At 45.8% G+C, this 26,613-nt stretch overlaps 2 protein-coding genes across 12 annotated transcripts in view; one reads left to right on the top strand and one right to left on the bottom strand.

The window, feature by feature from the left end:
* The window catches only part of PEA15 (proliferation and apoptosis adaptor protein 15), an 8,860-nt gene extending 1,700 nt beyond the window's left edge, over positions 1-7,160 (top strand). Inside the window, exons 2-4 of one of the 2 annotated variants that reach the window (XM_065878957.1) lie at positions 3,220-3,393; positions 4,781-4,936; positions 5,090-7,160. In XM_065878957.1, the coding sequence (XP_065735029.1) occupies positions 3,222-3,393; positions 4,781-4,936; positions 5,090-5,154 (393 nt within the window). In that variant the 5' untranslated portion in view covers positions 3,220-3,221 and the 3' untranslated portion in view covers positions 5,155-7,160. Of the gene's footprint in view, positions 1-3,219; positions 3,394-4,780; positions 4,937-5,089 lie in introns of those variants that run through there. The other variant, XM_065878966.1, reaches the window with a different exon arrangement.
* A 2,084-nt stretch (positions 7,161-9,244) lies between these two features.
* The window catches only part of DCAF8 (DDB1 and CUL4 associated factor 8), a 42,841-nt gene continuing 25,472 nt past the window's right edge, over positions 9,245-26,613 (bottom strand). For all 10 annotated transcript variants that reach the window (XM_065878873.1, XM_065878864.1, XM_065878909.1 and 7 more), the window contains 8 exons: positions 25,816-25,926; positions 17,040-17,112; positions 16,460-16,517; positions 15,840-15,947; positions 14,330-14,460; positions 10,632-10,751; positions 10,113-10,229; positions 9,245-9,487 (listed from right to left, as the gene is read on the bottom strand). In XM_065878873.1, coding sequence (XP_065734945.1) covers positions 9,371-9,487; positions 10,113-10,229; positions 10,632-10,751; positions 14,330-14,460; positions 15,840-15,947; positions 16,460-16,517; positions 17,040-17,112; positions 25,816-25,926 — 835 coding nt within the window. In that variant the 3' untranslated portion in view covers positions 9,245-9,370. The remainder of the gene's footprint in view (positions 9,488-10,112; positions 10,230-10,631; positions 10,752-14,329; positions 14,461-15,839; positions 15,948-16,459; positions 16,518-17,039; positions 17,113-25,815; positions 25,927-26,613) is intronic.

The following is a 26,613-nucleotide window of genomic DNA, read 5'->3' on the forward strand; positions in this document are numbered from 1 at the left end:
GGAAGGAAGGAAGGAAGGTGTGAGGAAGCGGTGAGCAGAGCACAGAATGATCTGGGAGGGAAGGGGACTGACTTCCTGGCAGCCTCAGCCCCGGTTCCCGTTTCCTGCCCAAGTATCCTGTCCCAAGAGTGGCCTCCGCCCAGGCTGCCTGGTGTTCCCTGGGCAGCCTCTGCACTGTTCCAGAGGTCAGGAGGACTCTTCAGAGCTGTGAGGGCAGGAGACTTCTCTATAGGCCCTATGGAATTCTAAATCTTGGGTGAGAAAAGCAACATGGAGGGTGAAGGAGCCAAGCTTCTGCCAAGCCCCACCTGCCATGGCCAGACTACAACTGGACAATGGTTGACCAGGAAAGCTTGAGAACCAAGTAAGGAAATTTCCCCCAAACTCCCCTGCCCTTGCCCCTGCTGCCACACCCAGGCCTGGGCAAATGGGATCTCTCCAGGGAGGCAGGACGCTAGGCTGCCTTTCCCTGCACCCCTACCCGGCCCTTCTCCTATCCCTTCTCTCTCTTCTTACTCACCACTCCCCACATCCCTCCTATCCAGTGGTGTCATTGTCCTGACAACTGAATGGGGGGGGGGCACCCAGAACTGAGGTTGCCATGGTAACCACTGAGCTGAGGCTGCAGCCTTCTCTTCGCGGACTCTGTGTGCTCCCTGTGCCCCTCCCCCGCCTCAAGGATTCCTCATTTGCAGGCTCAGTCTCTTTCCCTCTCCCAACACCAGTTCTCTTCCTCCACTCTCTAGGCTCCCCTTACCCTTCCTCTTTTCTCTGGATGTGAGCCTGTGATTATCTGCCTTCTTACACATACTCTTAGCGGGTCAGACACATACACACAGACCACATACACTCAAAGCCACACATCCAGTGCTGGCACATACACATCCATTACCAGAACATCCAAACACACCCACAGATACCAGCACTGCCTCCTCCCTGTACCTGTGCCCACACCCAGGGATCAGCATCCATACAGAGGATTCTGGCACACACACATTCCACCCCCATTTCTCTTAGGGGCCTCCTTGTATCTGTTTCACTCTCACAGAAAGCTCCTACTCACCGCCCCCAGCCTTTGTGGGTGGGTGTCTAATACACTTTAATCCCTTCCCGCCCACCTCCCCTGTAAGTCTGTGTTTTCAATTCAGAGTCCTAAATCTTAACTCCTCCCAGGAGATACACACACACACACACACACACTCACACACACTCTCTCTCTCTCTCTCTCTCTCTCCTCCCACAGGATCTCTGTATTTACAAACTCTTCTTCTATGTGAAAGCAGGGCACTATGGTCCTAAAGTCTGTCCCATTTTCCAGCTAAGGGCTTGGTCGCAGGGTCTCCTCGACTGGGGCAGCCTTCTTGAGGGCATCTTGCCTCCTTCCCACGCTGCCCTTTTCTCTTCAGCTCTCTTCACACCCCACCTCCATTATCATCCCCATCTCTGAACCCTGTCCCCATCATTCCCCCCCTTTTCTGTCCTTGGATTATCAGTGGAGGGGGTGGGGGCTGAGCTCCAGAGCCTGCTGCTGTGACCTAGATTTCAAGGCGAGACGGTTCCTGGTGCTGACAGTCAGAGAGCATTGTTTCTGGCCCAGCCTGGCAGGGCCACCGCTGGGCCCTCTGTCTGGTTGCACCTGGGTGTGCAAGTGAGCATGTGTATAAGTGCCTGTTTCTCGTGGGGCTCATGCTGGCCCTGCTGCCTGGCTTATTGTGTGTTTGTGTCACAGTGCCTGCCACCAAGGGAGGCTTGTTTGTTCTGGTCCAAGTAGGGGGCTGGGAATGGGGCCTCCTGGGTGCATGCTTCTCTCCCTCAGTTTCCCTGCATGTAGGTGGAAATAAGGAATATGGGGTGTGTCAACTAGTCCCTTTCTGCTATATTCCCAGCCCACTGTTGGGGTGATTTGTGGGCAGTCTCAGTCAAGTACAAGGTCATCTAGCTCCTTGCCCCACCCCTTAGTCTAGCCACAGAGTGTTTATGCCATAATTTACTTTTTAAAATGCTTTACTTTTTAATTATAAAAGAAATATATAGTCATTGTGGGGGGGAAAAGCCCCTTTTTAAAACTCACCACTAGAGTTTCACATTTTATCAAATCCAGAAAGTTCATTCTAAGGTCTGACCTTCTTTCTTCCTGTCTTAGCCACAGTCCCTGTCTTAGGGGAAGGAGGGCCTTGAATGTCCTCTCCTTTTTCACCTAAAAATCTTCATAGAAGAGGGATGGGGTGAAGGCCTAGATGAGATCCAGCCTCGCCCAGCCCCCTGTGGGAGGTCACGCTGAAGGTAGTGCCAGTGGGATGTTGATGCAAGCAGAAGTGGCAGCCCCCTTCCTGCCAGACTTTCCCAAAGCTGCATCTGAACCCCTTCTCCCTGCCACCCAGCCAGCCTGGGAACTGGGCAGGGGGCCAGAGCCAGCCGCTTGGTATTCTCGGGCGCGGGGGCTGTAGGCATAGCACAAAGGCTAGGAGAAAGGGCTGTGTAGAGGCCCAGCAGCAATCAAGGGAGAAAATGGGCTCCACAAAGGTGGGGGTAGCCCATTGCTTCACCCTCCCCACCCCCATCCCGAGACCTAATGACTGAATACAGGGCTGAGCATGGAGGGGCCAGGGGACCATTTGACCAGGCAACTAGGCATCTATCCAAAATGAGTCATTAGTGGGGTGGTGGGGAGTTGAAGTGAGGGACCCCCTTTGCTTCTGGGAAAGAATGGAAGCTAGAACATGAGCTCCAATCAACCTCCCCCAGCCCCTTCTTTTTAGCTTCTCACTGCCACAGCAAGCCTCTCCCTGGTCGTTTTGGTGTGTTTTGTTTTGTTTGACAGGGGGAGGGGTTGCAGGTGGGTGGGGCGATTCTGGGGGGGACTTGGAGACAGCGGGTGAGAAAGTCGGGAGCAGGTTGCTATGGTAACCGCCTCCTCAGTCGGGGAGCTGTTGCCGGGGTTACTGTTAGAGGGGGGAAAAGGAAGAAAAAAGATGGTGGGGAGAAGGAGGTGTGACTTTTCACTCTAGACTCCAGCCTGGCCTCTAGCTTCCCAGTTTCTTCCTGTCTACTCCTACCTCCCTTAGGTCTTCCTTTTCTCCCTCCAGTCCTAGCCTCCCCAACCTCTGTGTTCCAGGCACTTGCCTGGTAGGGTAGAGGAGAGGTGGGTAGTGCCAGTGAGTGAACCAAACCGTGAACCTCAAGCTCAGCCTCCTCTCCCTTTGTTCCCCCCAACCCCAGTCATGGCCGAGTACGGGACCCTCCTCCAGGACCTGACCAACAACATCACCCTTGAAGATCTGGAACAGCTCAAGTCAGCCTGCAAGGAGGACATCCCCAGTGAGAAGAGCGAGGAGATCACTACTGGCAGTGCCTGGTTTAGCTTCCTGGAGAGCCACAACAAGCTGGACAAAGGTGGGGGAGGGGGACACACGCATCCTACCATCAGCCGTTCAGGCTCAGTTCATTCAGCAAATAGAAATGAGCTCAGAGCTCCTATACAAAGTGCACTCCTTTTTGACAAGGCAGGATAAGAGGGGTGCCCTAAGAGAGCAGAGGGGCTCTAGGGCAGTGGTCTTTACATTCTTCATGGTGCCCTTCTCAGTAAAAATATTATTCAGCAAAAAATGTTACTCAGATCCTACTGTGCTATTATCATATATATAATAAAACATTAAAATAGGACTTAAAGGTGATAAAACTTAAAACCACAAGTTCTAACATTTTCTTATTCACTTTTAGAGACCATTGCTCTGGAAAGGGCTTTGGGGAGGAACTGGTATTTAAGATGGCCCTGAAGGGCAAGTGGGATTTCAAAGGCAGGATCCAAAGGAGGACATGCTAGGCAGAGGAACATAGCATGTTTAGAAGTGGCTGGAAAGGTAAGTTAAGACTGTGATGTGGAGGGCCTTGAGTGACAGGGTATTTGATAGGTGAGATGAGTGACCTGAGGGTGCTTCAGAGATACTAATCTGTAGCATGGAATGAAGGGAGGGAGGCTGAAGGAGGACATGCTACACTTAGGACAGGGGTCCCTAGCGGTCCTGTTAGGAACCGGGCCGCACAGCAAGAGGTGAGGAGTGGGCGCGAGTGAGCGAAGCTTCATCTACCGCTCGCTCCCCATTGCTCGAATTACAGCTTGAACCATCCCACCCCCGCCCACCCTGTCCATGGAAAAATTGTCTTCCACGGAACCGGTCCCTGGTGCTAAAAAGGTTGGGGACCGCTGACTTAGGGGACTACTGCAGTAGAGGGGAGGAGCCAGGCAAGAAGGCATCCGCAATCTCCTAGAACTGGCCAACCCATGGACATCATCCCTCTGGTCATGTCTGTGCCTTCTCATTCAGAATTACCCTTCCCACTAGGCCCAGAATCTCTCCTGGGTTGTCTACAGATCCCACCTTTCTGGTCCTACATGTGCTGCTGGGAAATTCTGATGCTTGCTTGGAGGAAAAGTGAAAGACGGACAGGGTGGATGTTGGGTATTTGGAAGCCCGGTTAATTTTTCTCTTCTCCCCTCCACTCAGTGTGGAGCCTGGTATTTAACCTAAATCCCTCATTCTAAATCTGTAATCTAGAAACTTCACTCATCAATGATCTGCCCTTCCTGAGAAGAGTTCTCTACTGTCTTTTGGTGCTTTAGCTTTCTTTTCCTGGCTTAGCTGCCCCTCTTCTTCCAGTGTTGCCTCCTCCAGTAACCAATGTGAGCAACTCAGGCTTGGTTCCTGAAGCCTAATCCAGCAGTGTAGGGGAAGCTGACCTCTACAGCAGCTCTGATCCTCAGTCTCCTGCCTTCCTCCAGACAACCTCTCTTATATCGAGCACATCTTTGAGATCTCCCGCCGTCCTGACCTACTCACTATGGTGGTTGACTACAGAACCCGTGTTCTGAAGATCTCTGAGGAAGATGAGCTGGACACCAAGCTAACCCGTATCCCCAGTGCCAAGAAGTACAAAGGTAAGAGGCCATGCCTTTAATATGTACCTCTGCCCCTCCCATGGATTATCTGTGGAATACTTGAATTCTGGGAGAACAGAGGCTTATGATCAGTTAGCCTGCCTACTGCCTCCCGTGACTTCTGTCCCTGGACACATCCCTTTTTGCCCCCAGACATTATCCGGCAGCCCTCTGAGGAAGAGATCATCAAATTGGCTCCTCCACCGAAGAAAGCCTGAGCAAGGGGGAGGAAGAGGAGGAAGGTTGGACCTTCATCAGACCATTCTCTTCCCCCATCCTCCAGGGGAGGGGACAAGGGCATCCCCCCCCCATCTACCCACTTACTAACCTGGTCCTAACCCCCTTACTGTGCGCGTGTGTGTGCGTGTGCGCACGCTCTGGCTGTCTGTCTGTATGTCTAGCTCATCTAGTTCCTCCTCCTTGTGAGGGGATGGGGGTCAGGGGCTGGGGGTGGGGGAGCTCAGTTTCCCCACTCTAGGGGGGGTTGGGGGCTATTTCTATGCAAATAGAAATGGGCACATTCCTCCTACTTCCCTTTCCTCCACTCTTCCCCCACCTCTCTAAAGTGTGGGAGCAGAAAAGGGCCTGTATTTTCCTACAATGAGGCGGCGAGGTAGGAGTGAGGCATGGGAGAGGTGGGTGAATCTAATGAAAAGCAGTGAGAGGGAAGATGAAGAGGCTACCCAACCCCCACCTGGAAGGGGCAAAGAAAAGCCAGAGTTTGTGTTTGTACCCCAAAGCTGGACTGGCTGAGGAGTCCAGTTTCCAGTAGTTCCTCAGGTTGGAGGGCCTGGGCACCAGCAGGTCCCTTTTTGCTCCCCTCTCATGGGCCTACGGTGGGTATGAGCCAGGGACCTAAAGAGAGAGGATCACTGGATCCTTCCCTGGCCCCAAAGTTCAAACCCCATGGAGAACCCAGCATTAGATACCCCCCACCCACCTCTGCTCTGGAGAGACTGTGCTGGGAACACACCCCATCACTGAGCCTGAGTGGGGATGAAGGCAGAGAGGAGTTCCCTGTTCCACTCCTTTATTCCTACTCAGACTGTTGCACAGGAGTCCCCTGAACCTAGGGAGGTTGGGGAATCGAGATCCTTAGGTTTTAACTCCAATCCTGCTCCCACTTACAGAGTCCCAACGTGGTTATCGCAGGCAACCTTCCCTCTCTCCATGATCTAGAACCCCCTCTCCCCCAAGCCAGAAAGAAGGGAAGAAGCTAACTACAGTGTTTTCCGTTGCACCGATCCCCAATTCAGTCCAGGAGGGGACTCGGTAACCCCTCTCCCTCAATATCCTGGCACCTTGGGCTTATGAACCCCTCCTAGCCAAATCACTAGAGTACAGTGACCCCAGCCTCCTGCCTGTCCCAAGATAGCCATCCCCACCCTGACCGTGCTAACTGTGTGTACATATATATTCTACATATATGTATATTAAACCCGCACTGCCATGTCTGCCCTTTTTTGTGGTGTCTGGCATTAACTTATTGTCTAGGCCAGGACGGGGGTGGAAGGGGAATGCCACAGTGAAGGGAGTGGCAGAGTCAAATTGCTACATAGTCAAAACAAAAAAAACTTTTTTAAACTTTAAATTCACATGCAATCTCAAGAGGCTATTTAGAGAAAGTTTAAGCTAGGAGCTTCTAGGATGTGGGAGCAAAACTTTAGTGGAGGGGAGAGCTGGCTACTGGAAGAGGGAAGAAGCCAGACTGGTTGGAGAGCACCCTCTAATCCTAGCCTAGCCCAGCCCAACCTGCCTGTCCCCTCTGGCCACTGCTGCGGACACCTGCCTTAACACATACACCTCGAGTACTCCACAGTTTTGCCTTAAAGGACCTTCCCAAGTTTCCCCAGTCCTGTCTGGCTTCTCCCTCAAGGAGAGAGAGATACTTGTAGAATTGGGAGGGGGATAAGAGCAGGAATTATCCTTCCAAGCCAGGATATGTTATGTGAGAACAAGTCTGAGAAAGAAAGGGGGTGGAGGGAGGGAATATATTATAAAGAGCCTTCCTTTGAAGAGAGAAGAGGATGAGACGGGAGAAGGGAGACAGGGTCATTTTCAGCGGAGTCTAGCAATTTCTCTGTAAGGCAAAATAATCTAAAACGACTAACCTGCCCTCCCGCCCCCTATACTGCTGTGAGATTGCCCCTATCCTGTGCTCCTCTGTCTGCAGTGTGCACGGCCTTGTTCTAACCCTGGAATAAAGGTGATTGATTGTACTGTACCTAACTGATTCTAAATTTGTGTGAATGACCAGGATTTTTAAGCCTTTGGATGACTGGGGAAGGAGAGCAAAATTTACCCCCAAATCCTTAACTGCAGCCTGGAAGAGGCCAGGAAAATACCCCTAGTAGGATCTCTGCCCTCTCTCATTTTCTAAGTATCACTGAACTGTGGGGCCTATTCCACTTCCACAGTCTCCCACTGGAGCCCAAACACTGGAAACATGGATATCCCAGACTGGACTTCCTAAAATTGTAATAAGACCAGGGCCAGGCACCTATACTGAAAGGAACAAAAATAGCCCATCATGAATGCATGGCTCACATATCACACACACAGCAGCAGTCAGGGGGGGAAAAAAAAAAAAACGCTTTACTGAGAGAAAATACACAACAAATTCCAGAGTGCATGGTTTCAGCCCACTCCATCACCCCACCAGCGATAAGAACACAGACCACTCACAGTCACCACACATTCACTACCTCAGGGAGGAAGTACAGCAGCTAACATCTGGTCTGAGAGCTGCTAGGAAAAGGGGCAGGAGGAAGGAGTATCTGGGAATTCCACCCTTTCACTCCTCCCTTCCTTCCTGGCCTGTTCTAGTAGAATCTGACTGTCCCAGGATGCAGAATTCCTGGTTGGGGGCAAAGAAATAGCAACAAAAGCATTTAAGGGCAAGAATGCAACTGGGACTTTGATAATTAGTGACCAGTGATACAATAGGTGTCTGAGCCCCAGCCACCTTACTCAATCCTTAGATTAATGACTTGTCCTTCAATCCCAAGACAGGAGAAGGTGGACAAGGTATAAAGTCAAACCCAGGAGGTCTTTCCCTATACTCTTCCATTAGGAAGGGAGTTGGTGTGGAGTTGGATAGTTTAAAGAATCAAGCAGCTAAAGGTAAGAGTGAGTGTGTCTTCTGTCACACACAGTATTAGGAGAGACGGTCTGCAGTGGCAGAACCCTTCCTGAAGTCACAGTTCAGTCAAGTTTTGAAGATGAGCCAGTCTCTGGTTAGCAGAGCCATCCTGGGAACCCCCACAAGACTTAAGCAGAGGTAGGATATCTGGAGCAAAGAGATGAAAGGGGCTTCCCAACGCTGAAACCATGGTAGGAAAGCAGGAAAGGGCAGAACTCAGGATCCTTCCATTCTTGAGCCTCCTAAAACATAAGGGTTAAGCCCTAATCTCCAGTAGCCGTGCATAGAGGATAGGCTGACCCCAGGTGATACCTCCACATCATTACTCTCACTCACTCTCTCCTGTAAGTCCCTTTATTGCAGTCATAGAGAATATATAGGTATTTAAACTTCAACAATAATTTTAACATGATACATCCAATTTTGACTTGCTTTTTAATATATTTATAGATATAAAATTAGGCCTCTAACAGTGATAGGGACAGGGAGATTGCTGCCACCAAACAACTTTTTTTTTTTTAAGTAACAGAAGAGGTAACCACCTTCCTATTCTTCCACTTCTGTCCCTCCTCCCACCTCCCCCCAACCTCCCTCACCAGACCTACTGAGGGGGTGATGGGATGAAGAGAAGAGAGTGAAGGATACATAATCAAGTGCAAAACACTGTGATAAGTACAGAGAATGAATGGGGTGGAAAAGAAAGTGAAGAGTGTGGGATGGTTAGGGGCTCTAAGGACTCCCCAGAAAAACAGGATCCTGGGATGGGGTTGGTTGCTCAGGGAAGAAAAAACAATGCAACTGTCATAGAATTTTAAAAAATAAAGAAAATAAAGTCAAAAACCTAAACCAAAGAGAGAGTGGCATTTCTACCACCCCCAGTCTGGCCCCTTGGTACTGAACAGCCAGTTATCCCCCCACCCCCCACCCAAGAAACAAGGGAGATCAAAGAAAAGGAAACCCCATTCCCTACCCCAAACCAGTTAACAAAATAGGCTCCCCCCTCCCAAAAAAAAAAAGGCTTTGGGGAGAGGCCATTTCTGCCAAGTCCTATGCACCTCTCCATGGAACCCCATTCCAGGGCTCAATTCCCACTTCTAGATGCTCTGTAGGTTTGCTCCCCTCTGGCTTGTCCTCCTGGGATGTCTTTTTTTTTTTCTTTTCTTTTCTTTTTAAATCTAAAGCAAAAAAGTCCAAAGTGCGTTTCTGCTGAATGTTAGAGCCCGGGACAGGAAAGGGCTGCCCAGGCAGGATCGGGTTGGCAGCCCCAGCCTGCCCCTCCTGGGTACGAGGCCTCAGGATGGCATGCACTGCACCCGGTCAGGGCCCTCCTCCTCGTCCGATGTATCTGAGGAGCTGGGAGACTCATCCGAGTCTGCGTCTGTGGCCCCAACCCCAGGTTCTCGCCAGCGCTGTAGGATGGGAAAGGCTTATTAGTAATTTCCCTGGAACAAGGACAAGCCTGTTAGGTCTTAGCTATAATTTACATGCTCTAGGCCAGGGGTCGGCAGAATTTTTCTTAAAGGGCCAGACAGTAAATATTTTAGACTCATGGGCCGTATCTCTGTCACAACTATTCAACTCTGCTGTTGTAGCATGAAAGCAGCCAGACAACACATAAATGAATGGGTGTGGCTGTAGTCTAATAAAACTTTATTTACAAAAAGCAGGCACTTGCCCAAACTGCCACAGTTTGCTAACCCCTGCCCTAGGCCTCTTGTGTCACAAGAGAAAAAACAGAAGACACCTGAGACGACTTATTTCTTCTCAGCTCCTGCCCCACCCTCATGCCTTTGCCTTTTCGAAGACAACCCTGTGCATGCGTGGTGATGGAGAACACAAAGCAGACACCACCTATTTCTGCTAGTGGCTCTTCCAAGGCTACATCAAAGCTCTGATGGGGATGGGGAATAATGGACAGGAAACCCAACTAACTCCACCTGATTCCTCCTAAAGCAGCGAGAAGTATGCCCTGGAACATTTTACCCTCTTGAGAGGGTCACTGCCCTTGGGAGCTCACTTCCCACTCCAGCTTACCCGGTGATGGCGTCTTTGTCTCAGGTGATGCATGAGGAACCAGAGCATGTGGCTATCAAATAGGTCGGTGTGGTGTAAGCTATCTTCATCCCGTTCCCGCTTGTTCTTCTTAATCACCTGGAACCAAAAAGGGTTGGGGAAGTGGGTAATGAATAGGAACCCTGGACCTGATCAGAAAAGGCTGGCGTTCTAGCCCAGTAAAATCTTCCCTTAGAAACTACTGAGCTGGAGTATCGCTAGATTCGACTAAGAAAGGATGCCCCAGGTTCATCCACTGAGAAGATGGGATGATTCTTCCTAAAGATGTCCCCTCTACCATGAACTAGATGCACTTCGAAGCTGCACCCTGGACCCCTGGACTGGGACTGTTCCTAGAGAGGCAATGACAGGAATGTGGGGGAGGGTGTTAGAGCAGTGCCTTTAAAGAACTGTACAGCAAGTTATTCCTTCCTATGACAAAGAAAACTCCTAACAGTATGTGGATAAGCAGAAAGAAGAAATCTATAGTCAGCTACTTACATCCTTTAACCCTGTAAGTTCAGTGGAAGTTTCAGCTGTGGGTGCCCAGATCTTGACATCATGGTCTAGGCCACTGGTTGCCAGCACAGGCAGATGAGGGTGGGGCTCAAGACAGTTTACCTGGTCAGGAGTAAAGGAAAACATAGGCTCAGGGGTATGTGGCAATACGGTTTAAAAACCACTACTCACCTTGAACCAAACAACTGTCCCTGATAAAAGTTAAGACAGCTGCTGGGAAGACAGGCCCACCCATCATAAGCCTAGGCTAAAGGGCCCTCGGGGTGAAAGAAACACTGGACACAGACTGGATGTAAGACCAGGCCTATCTCTCACTTCCTAGGTTTAGGTAGGGGTGGCCTCATCCTGAGATATAGCTCTAGGGGTGGGCGGGTGACTGGCCAAGCATACTGCTGGCTTCACAAAAAGGCAGTGAGGTTCAGATGACCTCATTCTCTCCGGCTTCCAAAGCTCCAACTTGCCCCAGTCTGGAAAAAAACATCTCAGTGGCTTTCACCAAGTGGCAAATACATTTTTAAAAATGAAGAAAGCAGCAGCTGCTGCTGAGCCCCCAGAGAAGACTCAGAGAACAATTACATTCCACTGTTTATAAGAACTGGAAGAAGGCACAGGCTGGGAAGAGGCTGAGCCTGAAACATAGTAGGGTAGTGGAGACACATATCTGCTTGAGAACCCCGCACACCCCAGGAGACAGCATTCTGCTGCCTGCCATGAAAGCACAACAGGCTCAGCTATAGGACAGCACGGCACAGTGAGGCAGCTTCCTTGGGCACCCACAGCCTCAAGCTCAGCCACCCTCCGGATATATTCACCGAGCAGGAGGAATGAACTACAGCAGCCGAGGCAAAGGCCTTCTGGCTTAGGCAGCCTCCTTCTTTCCAAAGGCACCCATGCCCCCTGCTGTCTGACTTGGAAACATCAGCCTTCCTGGCAGAGCAGGGCAGCTACCACCCCCACCGGAAGAGCTGGTCCCAGATCTAGCTGCTAAAGCATTTTTGGGCTTTTAGTCAGATGAGGAATAGATGGCAAAAGCATCCAGAAGGAAGAAGGTGTGGTCCTAGCCACTCCTCACCTCACCCCACCCCACCCCGTCTTGCAGCTGCAGTACAGTCCAAGGAGACAACCCCTGGCAAACAGCCTCTTAGTTCTCTCTGGACCAACCTTCTCTGCCTCGCCTGCACATGCAGAGAGCAGCTGATGGGAAGCCAGGGTCAGCATGGAAAATAAAACTGACATACAGACTTCCAATCTTCTTTGTCTTCCATTTTACAAATAAATTCTCAGAAAACACTGAAGCTAAGCCTGAGTCTAAGAGTAAAGCAGAAACCACATATCCCTTCTTTCTTCTTTTATTCCACATATCAGCTCATTACAAAGTTTATATTTGGGCTCTTTTAGGCAGTGTGGAAGAGGTTCCAGCATCTGGAGCAGAGGTGGCACTAGAGAGAAAAACTCCATTGCCAGAAAATATTATCAAAAGATATGTGACAACTTAACACATACAAACTTGAACTCGTTCATTCATCTCCAGATAAGCCCTTGCTACCCTTCTAAACTCTGACCTAGCTGTGCTTGACAAGTCAGCAAAATAAAAAGGCACAGGGGAGAAATTCCTTGGAACTTAAGACTAAGGACAAAGCCAATGGCAAGAGAGTAAGTTACATATAGTACCTGAGTTGGAGCTTGCAGGGGAAGCCAACAGAGAGCTGCTGGGCCAGAATACCTGGTCACTTCACCCGACCTGTCTGCATGCCAGGACTTATCCTGTCAGTAATGCCTGAGCAGAGAAAAGAGCTCTGGCCTTAGATGACTGGGCTGAGGGATGCAGGTGATGGGATAAAGGAGCAAAGTGCTTTCGGGAGACTAAGGATTGTCCTTTGACATCATCCCCCACCCTTGCCCCGAATGCAAACAGTGGAAGGACTAGAGTTTGAGCCAAAAACAGAACTGAGATACCTGGGCAAGGTGGATGAGAATTTCAAAGATCCCTTCTGGTTCTAATAGTCTACTTAATGATATAGTCTGCATTCGGGCTGGCGCTGGTGACCCCACTGCTGGGAGGTTAGCACAAAAAATCAGAAGGAGCCAAGTGAGGACCACATAGATCATTCAGCTTACACAGAGGCAAGAACAAGCCAGGAATCTCGCTGCAGGGTGCAGTCTTTATACCTCTTGTTCTAGTACCTCACTCTTATGACCACTAAAACTCAGGCCTGGGGCCCACCCATCCTACGCAAACGCCCTCCCAACCTGAGCACCCGGATTAATCATCAAACCCTGACACCGGCTAAGCTGAAAGGAGATTGGCCTGTAGAGTGATTCTGGACCACAGACAAGTGCTGGCCTGGGGGAGGGCATTCAGCCCTGCATCTCTCTAGAATGGAATGAAAGACAATAGTTTATGATCAATAAAAGATTCACTGGCCCCTTTTGACTTTCTTATGACTACATGCCTACTGCCGAATTCTCATTAAGACTCCAGTGTTTTCGGTTTGTTCACTACAGATGATAGAAGAAGACCTATGGAAAAGTAGGAAATGAAGCAGGCAACAGTGAGACACACCTTCAAGTTCTAGACTCTTCTCCACTTATATTCAAGCCATAGAAGCTCTGGGTCTATACTGGCCCCAGGTCCCCAAAATTTAGAGGAAACCAGAAGAAAGTCTGAAATAGCCTCACACCAGGATAAGAGACACACAAGAAGAAATGGGATCCCAACTGCAATGAACCATTCTAAACTCTAAAACCACTCTGGATAAACCTCATCAAGAGATGGCTGGGTTCTTTGTAGCTCCCCACAGCTTAAGAGGAATGAAAAGGAAGAAAGAATAAGCAAGCATCTCAGCCATCCCTTAGAAGCTCTTAACAGGACTGTCTTGGGTAGTCAGTAAAATGCAGTTGCCCAAACTGCCTCTTTCTTATCTTCTGCAGTCTGAAAACCTTGTAATAGAAAGCTACTGAATCCTTCTTGACTCTAGGTCTCAAAAAAGAAAAAACAAAAAAATTTATGGTTAGCTAGATACATCCTAAGAGCTGACCACCTTTCACTCCCCAACTCACGATCCTCAGGCTTCCTTTTTGCCCTATCTCTATGGAGGCTGTCTGCAGAACTCAAAGGACAGGCAGACTATGATATGATCATGGGTTGTATAGCAGTCAAACAACAACAAGAAAAATGGTCGCGGGGGTGAGCATGTTTCTCTCTTCCTATATATGCATACATATTATGTGTGTTTGTATCAATATATAGACCATATTCTGATTTTCCCAACTATCAGAAAAAATGCTCCTTCTAGCTTGTATCCGCTAATCCAGGATCTATTCAAGGTCACTACTTAGCTACCTACTACAGTGTGTAGGATGGTGTGCCCTGAACGCTAATGCTTTTGTTTTGGAAAAGGTCCATGCCTAAAGATACCTCACTCAGGCCAGAGGTTCTTCCCTAAAATCCCTTTCTCCTCTTAATAAACCGTGCTGTAGAGGGGCAGAAGACAGGAAAGGGAAGAAAATATTCCATTAAAACCTCAGCACCCCCAGACTATACTGTCTTTTTATTTAGCTGGCTAGACCTCTAAGACGTGGTATTACATTGTCAGAGTGAGAATTCAGTGGCCCTGCTAAAGCCTACCTTAATGACTGGAGGGAGTAGAGAGCCAGCCAGCCCAGCACACCATACTCACCACGCCTCCCTTGTCCCCCTCCATGAACTGAATGATCTGGCAGGATGATTTCTCCCAGAGGAAGATGTGCCCGCAGTCACTACCGCTCACCACAAACTCACTCTTGGGGCCATAGAAATTGACGCCTTTTACTGAAATGACAAATGAAGCAATAAACCACATGAGAGTTGGCATCAGGCCGACATATATTTACCTCACAGGAAATTTAGTTATTCACAAATCTAAATCGGCTAAGAGCCAAAGAATTTCTTTCACTTTCACAAAACAAATTAAGGGATTATGCATGTATAATAGACAGAATAAGAATCACACCAGTTCCAGAGACTATTTATATCCTCCTAAAGAGGTCCATAGAGCTGAGGAGTTTGCAGTCCTTAGCAACAGCCTCAGTCTCATTAGTTTGCACCCTACGGAGCAACCACAGGCCTCACTAATACCTCACCTGTCCCAACCTGAATGGCCCAGCTCTGCCCACTCCTAGGCAGCACTGTCCTATGCCCTAGGATTACCTTTGGTATGTGTGCTTCACTGGTACCTTGTCAATGCTTCCTGGGTCATTAGGTGACCTAAGACTGATGAAGGTATATGCCACAATTGCCTGTAAGAAGCACCTGAACTGTGCGTGTTACCAAGACTGAACAACAGGGTTCCCCCTGAAATTAGTAAGAGAAACCAGGAGTCCCAACAGCTACATCCAGTTCCATACCAATCATGAGACTGGAATACTTCCTTCTGTATGCCCAAGGACTAAGATCCAAGTACAGGTTTTTCCCTCTCCTCTCACCAGCTCGAGAGAAAAAAGGAAAACTAACTGCTCTCCCCAGTCAACATTATGACAGACATCTGATAGGAGCACTAATAACAACAAAGAGCAGTGATTCCAACTTTTCTGTACATTAGAATCAAAGGGAGCTTTTTAAAAATCCTAATCAACATGCACCCCATACCAATTAAGTCAGAATGGATGGGTATGGAAGCCAGGCTTCAGTATCTTTAAAAGATTGTCAGGTGACTTCATTATACAGCAAAGTTTGGGAACCACAGACAGAACAAAAAAGGCCAATCGTCACTGCAAACTTGGGTGAGGTGCTATCACCATTTCTCCTCTTCTGCCTCATTCAAAAGAATTATTCCCTCCTCTTCCCTGTAAGTACAAGCTCACCCCCCTATTTTAGGCAATTCAGTACCACTAACTAAGGAGGGCTTTCCCAAACTCCCTAATACGTCTTTTAATCCTGAAGCTACCTGAAATCATAAGAAAAATATAGTCAGTCGAGTCTCCTTACACCCAGACCAAGTAACATCACTGTAGTGGTGAGAGATGCTCCTGAGCCCTCTCTCCTCTAGCACAGGAGGGCCTATGAAAACTCTAGCCCAATTAGGCTTGTTGTCACTTGGTGACAGATGGCCTACTCCTTTAGGTAGCTCTTATTTGCACAACCTGCATGAGATACTGTGGTTCTTCAAACCAACAGACTTGGGGTACAGAAACCTAGAAAGACAGTCTCACCTGTGGCGTTATTTCTGTGGCCCTTATATCTCTTAATATACTGGGCCCCATCACTGTGAGAGGAGTTGAAGAGGTAAATGTCTTCATCATTGTAACTGGCCAGGAGCTCTGCCAAGAACAAGCACACAGCAGTGAAGGCAAAGGCTGAAAAAAGCTAGGACCAGGAGTTGGGGGTTGGGGTGGGGCTTCTTGCCAGTAGTGCCCCCTCCTAATACCCAGGTATAGCACCCATCTTACTCAGTTGGAACAGCAGGCACTTCAGGTGTCTAGGGTAGACTAGGAACATGCTGCCAACCCAGGGGTAGCAGAATGCCCAGGAAGATCATACCCATTAATTCAGGAATGAGTCAAAGGCGTAAGAACCTGCTCAACCAAACAGCCTGGGCTTTAGGACAAGCCCTGCTAAATATCATCTGCAGCATTCTGCAAGTGCCTGGCCTCTCCAAGGGTCATCTGCTGCATCCTCCCGCTGTGTGCTCACCATCAGCAACTACTCCCCAGCTGCTCCACTTGGAGCTGTAGCACAGTGGTGAGCACCGGAGGGCACATGCCTCACTGGCTCAGCAGCTCCCTAGACAGAGGGGGCATGCCAGCCTAGGAGCTGGGCCCTGCTCACGTACCTGTGCCGTCGTGGCTGTACACAAGACAGGTGATGTTTGCTTTGGACTCACTGTTCACCTGCAATAAGGAGCAGATACTGACTGATGCCCCACCCCCCCATTTGTTATACCACCTTCAGGAAACAGGTTTTCCTTCAAACTCCCCTATATCCTCTCCCAGAGATAGATAGATAGAGATAGAGACAGAGAGAGAGAAAAAGAGAGAGAGAGGGAGAGAGAGGAAGATAGAGAGATAGAGACAGGAGTACAACTGATGAAACTTGACCACCTCGGGGGGAGAGGTCTTTCTACTGGTTGTCTTCTGTGTGCTAGCCATTTCATATATACATTATCTCATTAGGCCTTACCATCATGGTACAAGGCAGTTATCTGTATCTCTATTTTGTCAATAAGAAAACTGAGGCTAACAGAGGTAAGGTGACTGCCCAAGATCACAAAACTGGTAAGTGGTAGAGCCAGGATTCAAATCCAGGTGTCTGACTCCAAAGTCCAAGCTCTTCCCACCATACCAACAAGTTTGGGGGCAGGCTTGGGGTTGAGTCAGGGAAGCCTGGAGCCACTGGCCCTTCATGAATCTTACCAGGTGATGAGGGCAGAATTTCTTGAGTACTCCATTGTTTTCATTCTCATCAATTTTCCTCTGGTCATAAATCCTACGGTGGAAGAAGCAATGAAAATGTCAAAATTTACAAACATCCCTTGAAGAGTTGCAATTCGATGTAGTGGCAGGAACACCAGTCAGCTGGATGTCAGGACAGATAAAGGACATTCCCCAATTAGGCTTCTGGCTCAGGTTCTTCCTCAAAAATCTTCTCCCACCCCTCTTCCAAACCAAAACTCTTATCCAGGTACTTCTCATTTCAAGTAGTAATTCTAAATTATATTATTTTGAAGTGGCTTATCTCTTCTCTCAGCTTTTATATCATTTACTGTTTATCTGCACTGAAATAACATTATTATAGAGCCTTCTGCATGCATGTTGCCTCCCCAATACGGTTTATTACTCATGGGCAGAGACCATGTTTTATGTAAGTCAGTGGGTCTTGAATCCCTTTTTGAAATTGTATTTGGCTAGTTCTTCCCAAAACTATTACAAACCAACACCTATATCTCAAGACTCACTCTCTCCTTCCTTCATTCTCATCAAGCATCAAACTACCTTCACCTTCCTCATCTTTCCAATCCAAACTTTAATCATTTGTGCAACTATTTATGACACATGGATTAGGTGCCAAGTATTATGCCAGGTGCTAGAAATATAGTGAGGAACAAGACAGATCTAGTCTCTGTCTTCACCCATCAGTCTCCTCCAATCTCAGAGTCTCATCCCTCCACAGCTGCTCTTACTCTCATCCCTCCAAGGACCTTGTTTGATTGATTAGTCCATTTCTCACTGATTAGTCCTCTTCCTCACCATTGTCTGCCCGTTTCTAAAAATCCTTCCACTGACCTTTCCTACTCTGGCTTTTCCTGTCCTTCCCCGCTGTAGTAGAATTACTGAAAAGAGCAATCTGCATTCAACATTTTCACTCCCTCACCTCCTATTCATTTCTCATTCCATTCTAATCTAGCTTTGGCCTTCAACTCACTACTGAAGCTTCTCTGGCTAAAGTCATCAGTAACCTAACTGCCAATACCAACAAGATACTTTTTTAGGTCTTTCTCTCTTGTCTTGACATTGTTCATTACTCCTTCCCTGAAACACTTTTTTCCCTTGATTTCCAACCACCCTTTAATGTTGTTCATGGGCTTGTCTTTTGTCTACCCCTTAAATGCTGATGTTCCTCAAAGGTCTGGTCTTAAGTTCTCCTCTGATTCTACATAAGGAAATTTTAAAACCTAGAGTTCAAGTATATGTGAATGCCCAGAAACTGTGCTTATGTGTATTTTTCCTGGGAGAAGGGATCATGGTTCTCCTTATATTCTCAAAGAGGCCAGAGACTCAAAAGGGAGGAAGAATTCTGCTTTATGCTTTCTTTTGGTAATCAAATTCCATTAACACTTTACCCCTATATGTGGATATGTCTCTTAAATCTGTGTCTCCAGCCCACACTTGTTCTGAGTGAGCTCTAGATTTATATCCACACGCCAAATGGATGTTGTAATGGAATGCCCAAAAGTAAAATCATTCTCCTTTTTAAGCTAAGATCATTCTAGACCTACCCTTTCCCCCAAATCTTTGTTAATGGCACCATCCTAAATTCAGGTGGCCAAACCAGAAATCAGGTCCTTTCTCGATGTATCTAGTTTCTTTTCTGTCGATTTGACTTCCTGGGTATATTTCTTGACTATATCTGCTTTCTCCACCCTTAGGCATTTTTTGCCTACATTATTTATAGTAACCTTCTGATTTCTTTGCTCATACTGTCACCAGAATTATGTCTAAAATGAAAAATTTAATGTAAATTCCCTGCTTAAATCTCTTCAGTGATTTTGTACTTTCTACCAAATAAAGTCCAGACTACTTAGTATGGCTGCCTATCACTTCTCAAAGATCCTATGCATTATACAGAAAACAAAAAAACTATGCTTCTTTGAACATACCATGTCACATCTTGTTATCCTAATTCTACACATATTGTTCCCTCTACCTGAAATACTTCCCATTTGTCTTTAATATTTCCTCTGTGAGAAAGAACAGCATAGTGAAATGGTTTCCACCATATTTAAGGCATCTGAACTGAGTTCAGATACTATGCTACTTACTAGATGAGCAATACTGGGTAAGTTACTTAATATTCTTAATCCCTATATATATCTGCTTCTCCCGAATCCTCCTTGAAGGCAGAAACTATGTCTAGTCAAGTGTGTACCTAGCACACAACAAATGCTCAGTAAATGCTGGATGAATAAACGAACGAATTAAGTATTCTCCATAATCCATTAATATTTTGCATAAATAGACTATCCAGGAAATGTTTTTTAAATGAACCAATAAAAAAATAAGACAAACAGGAGACTGCTGTACTACCAATTACTACTCTTCAGCAAATATAGCAGCTGATAATCAGATTATTTTCCCTCTAAACTAAGTCTAAATCAACAGCTCTCAAATGTCACTAAGACATCATTATCTTCCCAAGTCATCAAATTAGTAAAAAATTTTAAATATTCAGTATCTTGTTGTATGGACCATTCCGTGTTCCTCTGTATCCAATGCTCTTCTTTATGAGAAATCTTTACCTACCCTCCTCCCCTTTCTTCCATTAGTATTTATTAAGAACCTACTATATTCTAGATATGATGCTTGAGACCAGGGATTGGCAAACTTTTTTTAAAAATTTATTTATTTTATTTAATTTTTGGCTGCGTTGGGTCTTCGCTGCTGCGCGTGGGCTTTCTCTAGTTGCGGCGAGTGGGGGCTACTCTTCGTTGCGGTGCATGGGCTTCTCATTGTGGTGGCCTCTCTTGTTGGGGAGCACGGGCTCTAGGCACACAGGCTTCAGTAGTTGTGGTGCACAGGCTTAGCTGCTCTGTGGCATGTGGGATCTTCATGGACTAGGGCTCGAACCCATGTCCCCTGCAATGGCAGGTGGATTCTTAACCACTGTGCCACCAAGGAAGCCCCAAACTTTTTCTTAAATGGCAAGGCAGTAAATATTTTAAGCTGGCAGGCCATCCAGTCTCTGTCACAGTTTCCAAACTCTGCCACTGTAGCATGTCATGGATATATGTGAACAAATGGCTATGGCTGTGTTCTAATAAATCTTTATTTACAAACACAGTGTAGACTGCCAGGCCCTGTGCTAGACAGTGGTGATACAAATACAAAAACAATTCCCCTATTATCTGCGCATAGGACAGGACCTTGACATTAAAAAAAATTTTTTTATTTTAATTTTTAAGACTATTTTCTTAAAGCAGTTTTAGGTTTACAACAAAACTGAGAGGGCAGTATAGAGGTTTTTCATACACTCCCTACCCCCACACGTGTATAGCCCCTCCCATTATCAAAATCACTCATCAAAGCGGTAGTTTTTTTTTTTTAAACCAAGGATGAACCTACACTGACATATGATGATCACTCAAAGTCTATAGTTCACCTGAGGGTTCACTCTTGTACATTCTACAGGTTTGGACAAATGTATAATGACGTATATCCATCATTATAATATCATAGAGTACTTTCATTGCCCTAAAAATCCTCTGTCCTCTGCCTATTCATCTCTCTTGCCCCACCCCACCCCTGGCTACCACTGACCTTTTTCTTATTTCCACAGTTTTGCCTTTTCCAAAATGTCATACTGTTGGAATCATACAGTATGTAGCCTTTTCAGATTGGCTGATTGGCCTTTTTTTTCGCTTAGTAATATGCATTTAAGGTTCCTCCATGTCTATTCATGACTTGATAGCTCTTTTCTTTTTAGTGCTGAATAATATTCCATTGTCTGGATATACCACCATTTATTTATCCATTCACATACTGAAGAACACCTTGGTTGCTTCCGAGTTTTGGCAGTTATGAATAAAGCTGCTATAAACATCCACGTACAGGTTTCTGTGTGGACATAACTTTTCAACTCCTTCGGGTAAATACCAAGGAGCCTGACTGCTGGATTGTATGGTACCAGTGTGTCTAGTTTTGGAGAAACCGTCAAACTGTCTTCTAAAGCGGCTGTATCACTTTGCACTCCCACTAGCAATGTATAAGAGCTCCTGTTGCTCCACAGTACTCACCAGCATTTCGTGCTGTCAGTGTCCTGGATTTTAGCCACTCTAATAGATGTGTAGTGGTATCTCACTGTTGTTTTAATATGCATTTTCCTGATGACATATAATGTGGATCATCTTTTCATACACTTGTCATCTGTATCTTCTTCAGTGAGGTGTCTGTTAAGGTCTTTGGCTCACTTTTTAATTGGGTTGTTTTCTTGTTGTTGAGTTTTAAGAGTTCTTTGTATATTTTGCATAACAGTCCCTCATCAGATGTGCCTTTTGCAAGCATTTTCTCCCAGTCTGTGGCTTATCTTCTAATTCTCTTGAAAGACAGTGTCTTTCACAGAGCAGAAGTTTTTAATTTTAATGAAGTCTAACCTATCAATTACTTCTTTCATGGATGTCTTTGATGTTGTATCTAAAAAGGAATCACCAAGGGACTTTCCTGGTGGCCCAGGGGTTAAGAATCCGCCTGCCAATGCAGGGGACACGGGTTCAATCCCTGGTCCGGGAAGATCCCACATGCCATGGAGCAACTAAGCCTGTGTGCCCCAACTACTGAGCCTGTGCTCTAGAGCCCACGAGCCACAACTACTGAGCCTGCATGCCACGACTACTGAAGCCCACACGCCTTGAGCCCGTGCTCCACAACAAGAGAAGTCACTGCAATGGGAAGCCCATGCACCGCAACGAAGACCCAACACAGCCAAAAATAAATAAATAAAATAAACTTTAAAAATAATAATAATAAAAAAATAAAAAGGCATCACCATACCCAAGGTCTTCTAGGTTTTCTCCGATGTTATCTTCCGGAGTTTCATAGTTTTGGGCTTTACTTTCAGCTCTATGATCCATTTTAAGTTAACTTTTGTGAACTGTGTAAGGTCTATGTCTAGATTCAGTTTTTACATGTGGATGTCCAGTTCTTTCAGCACCATATATTGAAGAGACTATCTTTTCTCCATTTGTTGCCTTTGCTTCCTTGTCAAAGATAACTTGACTGTATTTATGGGGGTCTATTTCTGGGCTCTCTATTCTGTTCTTTTGATCTATTTGTCTATTTCACCAATACAATGCTGTCTGAATTACTGTAGCTTTAGAGTATTGATAGGTATTGAAGTTGGGTAGTATCAGGCTTCCAGCTTTGTTCTTCTCTCTCAATACTGTGTTGGATATCCTGGATCTTCTGTCTCTCCACACAAACTTTAAGATGCAGTTTGTCGATATCCATAAAATAACTTGCTGGAATTTTGATTGGGATTGCACTGACTCAATAGATCAAGCTGGGAAGAACTGACATCTCCACATTATTGAGTCTTCCTATACCCTGGACATTTTAAATCAAATAAAGAATGGTTTCAGCACTGTCTGAACACCCTTACTGCATTCCTCTCCACAGGCCTCCAGGTGCCCACGAATTTGTTACCTTAAGCCTCTCTCTTCCCTCCTCACCTCCTCTTCCCCCAACTTGCCTTTAATCTAGTGTTCTCTCAATGTTGCTGATAAAGGTAGGGGAGCAAAGTGACTATTTATTGACTGTGTTTTATAAACCAGGGCCTATACCAAATCCTTTAGCAATAAATTTACATGTCAACCAATCACACTGCCAAATCTATCACAGGATTCATTCACCTGATACATTCTCCTTTTCTTCACTCCTGTAAATTCTTAAACTAATCTAAAAAGGATTTAGTGGCAGAAACTCAAATCTATACCACCCTCCGTTTGCCTACCTTTTTTCTTTCTCCCTGCCCATCCCCCCTTTTTGGTCATATTCAAAAAAGCATGACTCTCTTAAATGCTCCTTCACAATCCTAAACTAAAATTCAGTATTTATGATGTGAAAGCCTTGAGGATGAGTAAGCTATTTCTCTGTATTCCCCTAAAGGAATTCCTTCAAGCTAGTGAAAGCTAATGGTGCTATGATATAAAATATTCAGCAAAAGTATTTTCAAATTTGTACTGGCAGGTGAGCCTAAAGTTCTTTCAAAGAAAGAAACAGAAAAGAGGAATTCCAAAACATTCAACTGGCTGAACTGAAGAGGTGCCAGAGAAATTGAGGATGATCAGAGAAGAGCTAGGGTGTGGAAGGGCCATCTGCTCATAGGCGATCAGTGTGCCTCAAAATATACACAGGCCTTTGTCGTGTAAACAGCCTATTACGTGCTGAGAATTTGGCATGTACAAAGGGATAAAGGATATTGAGGCTGATAATAAATAGAAGATCTGAGTATTTCTCCTTGTGATGAAATGCTAAAACTAATTTCCAGCCCCACTCTCACCCTGAGAAAGTATTAGCTCTGGATAAAAGCGTTATCAATTGCAGTTCTCAATACAGCCAATGCCTCCACTCTCCTCCAAACATCAAGGTCCTAGTGGTTGAATTATCTAGAGACACAGACTTTTCCATGAATCCAGAGCTCTAAGCAGGAAATGCAAATTTAAAAATTCAGTAAATGCTTGATTTGGAGGAGGTAGCACCTGAAAGTTCTGACAACTACTACCCCTTTTTAGATCAACAGCTTATCTTAAAAAAAAAAACTACTGCTAAACATTTGCTATTGACCAATAGAAGAAAGGAATTTAGAAGGCAAGGGAAACAGGGGAAGAAGAAGAGAGCAACAAAGTTGCCCAGTTCTCTTGTGGCAGGATTCTTCAACAAGTTAAGATCATCTCTCAGGTATTTCTAAAAATTTAGTCCCATCCCTGTGATTATTAATAAAATTAATTACAGAATACAGTTATAAAAATATCCTCTTATTTAAAAAGGAAGATGGGACTTCCCTGGTGGCACAGTGGTTAAGAATCCGCCTGCCAATGCAGGGGACACGGGTTCGAGCCCTGGTCTGGGAAGATCCCACATGCTGCAGAGCAACTAAGCCCGTGCACCACGACTACTGAACCTGCGCTCTAGAGCCCGCAAGCCACAACTACTGAAGCCCGCATGCCTAGAGCCTGTCCTCCCCAACAAGAGAAGCCACTGCAATGAGAAGCACACGCACCAAAACAAAGAGTAGCCCCTGCTCTCTGCAACTAGAGAAAGCCTGCGTGCAGCAACAAAGACCCAACACAGCCAGAAATAAATAAATAAAATAAGTAAATTTATAAATAAATAAATAAAAAGGAAGATAATGCTTTTCATCCACCACCAGGAAAGCATAAAGTCATTCATTCTTCTAGTGATGCTTTCCTTCCTCCCTTTCAAACTGATATCTGTTGGCAACCAAAGAAATATACTTAAAAATAGGCCAATTGCACCATCAAAAAATCTACAAACAATAAATGCTGGAGAGGGCATGGAGAAAAGGGAACCCTCCTGCACTGTTGGTGGGAATGTAAATTGATACAGCCACTATGGAGAACAGTATGGAGGTTCCTTAAAAAACTACAAATAGAACTACCATACGACCCAGCAATCCCACTACTGGGCATATACCCTGAGAAAACCATAATTCAAAGTCATGTACCACAGTGTTCACTGCAGCACTATTTACAATAGCCAGGACATGGAATCAACCTGTGTCCATCAACAGATTAATGGATAAAGAAGATGTGGCACATATATACAATGGAATATTTTTCAGCCATAAAAAGAAACGAAATTGAGTTATTTGTAGTGAGGTGGATGGACCTAGAGTCTGTCATACAGAGTGAAGTCAGGAAGAGAAAAACAAATACCGTATGCTTACACATACATATGGAATCTAAAAAAAAAAAAAAGTGGTTCTGATGAACCTAGGGGCAGGACAGGAATAAAGATATAGATGTAGAGAATGGACTTGAGGACATCGGGAGGAGGGGGAAGGGTAAGCTGGGACGAAGTGAGAGAGTGGCAAGGACATATACACACTACCAAATGTAAAATAGCTAGCTAGTGGGAAGCAGCCGCATAGCACAGGGAGATCAGCTCGGTGCTTTGTAACCACCTAGAGGGGTGGGATGGGGCAGGGGAGGGAGATGCAAGAGGGAGGGGATATGGGGATATATGTATGCATATAGCTGATTCACTTTGTTATACAGCAGAAACTGACACAACACTGTAAAGCAATTATACTCCAATAAAGGTGTTAAAAAAAAATAGCTCAATTGGATAGGGATGGGATATAATTGTGACAAAGGGCCAGAAGGAAACTAACTGCTACACATGGCGACTGAATCCATGAACTCTGTTTTCCTCAGGATATATCTCAATAGACAGTGTTACAAGAAATGTTCATAGTAACAAAGATATCACTAAAGATAAAAAGTGGTTCAGGATACTGGGAGCCAAAAACCTGAAGTTCACAGTGAGTACTCCCAAGTCAAATTATTTCTGTATCTGAAACCAGCATTCAAAATTTCTAGTACGTGTTAATTTACATATGAAAAATGGTGGAAAATATTTACTAAGAGAGCACTTGTTAGTAAACCTGGGTTTATGCCTAGCTGCTATGTGGAGAACTTGGTCAATTCATCAAACTTCTTTAGAACTTGATAATATCTATAACATGTTAAGCCATCCCTCAGAGATTGCTACATTAGGGAACAGAATATGTCAGAGGAAGTTTAAACTCTTTGGAAGATGGCAAAAAATTAAAGATGGTGGTTAATGAACTCCTAGGCAATTCATAGCTTTCCATAAGGTAGTAGTACACAAGCTGGTAGTACACAATACATCACAGTCTCAAACTCTCAAAGACACAAAAGAGCCACAGACTCACCTTACAAACTGATCTCGTCCACCCACTGCAAACTGGTGGGTATTGGCAGGATTCACATAGATTGTATACAGCCCCACCTTCTTCTCCTTTTCTTTTGTCACCACCAGTTTCCTTCAAGAGTATAAAAGTATAAAAGTTATATTCTCCAAAAGATCCAGATAGTCATGGCAAGTGAGAATAAAGACAGTAACGCACACACAGCTAATAAGAAACCAAACAGATTCTCACTTGGAAAGAAAGAAGTGGTTTTGTTTGTTCGTACATTGGAACAAGAAAAAAAAACAAAACCCACCACCATATATATTTACTAAATACTACTTTGGAGATGGAAAAAACATGTAGTAAGTTTCTGGTGTTCCTCAAGCAGTACAAATTAAAGGTGTATGTAAGTATTGCTCCTCATTAGCCTTAGCTTGAGTCTAACATGATGACAACCAATCATTAAAGAGACAATACTACCCACATCTTCCTATCCTTTACTTGTAAGTACATCTTCCCAATCATCTGGGAGCAGGGAGTGAGGGAAGGATGAATCACAGAAACAGTGGATAGAAAAGACCTTAAGGAGGACTTCCCTGGTAGTCCAGTGGGTAAGACTGTGCTCCCAATGCAGGGGACCTGGGTTTGATCCCTGGTCAGGGAACTAGATCCCGCAGGCATGCCACAACTAAGGAGTCAGCATGCCACAACTAAGGAGTCAGCATGCCACAACTAAAAAGTCCAAACGCTGCAACAAAGATCCCACATGCCGCAACTAAGACCCCGCACAGCCAAAATAAATAAAAATTAAACATTAAA

Source organism: Phocoena phocoena, chromosome 1 (genome assembly GCF_963924675.1).
Source record: "Phocoena phocoena chromosome 1, mPhoPho1.1, whole genome shotgun sequence".
Taxonomy (NCBI): Eukaryota; Metazoa; Chordata; class Mammalia; order Artiodactyla; family Phocoenidae; genus Phocoena; species Phocoena phocoena.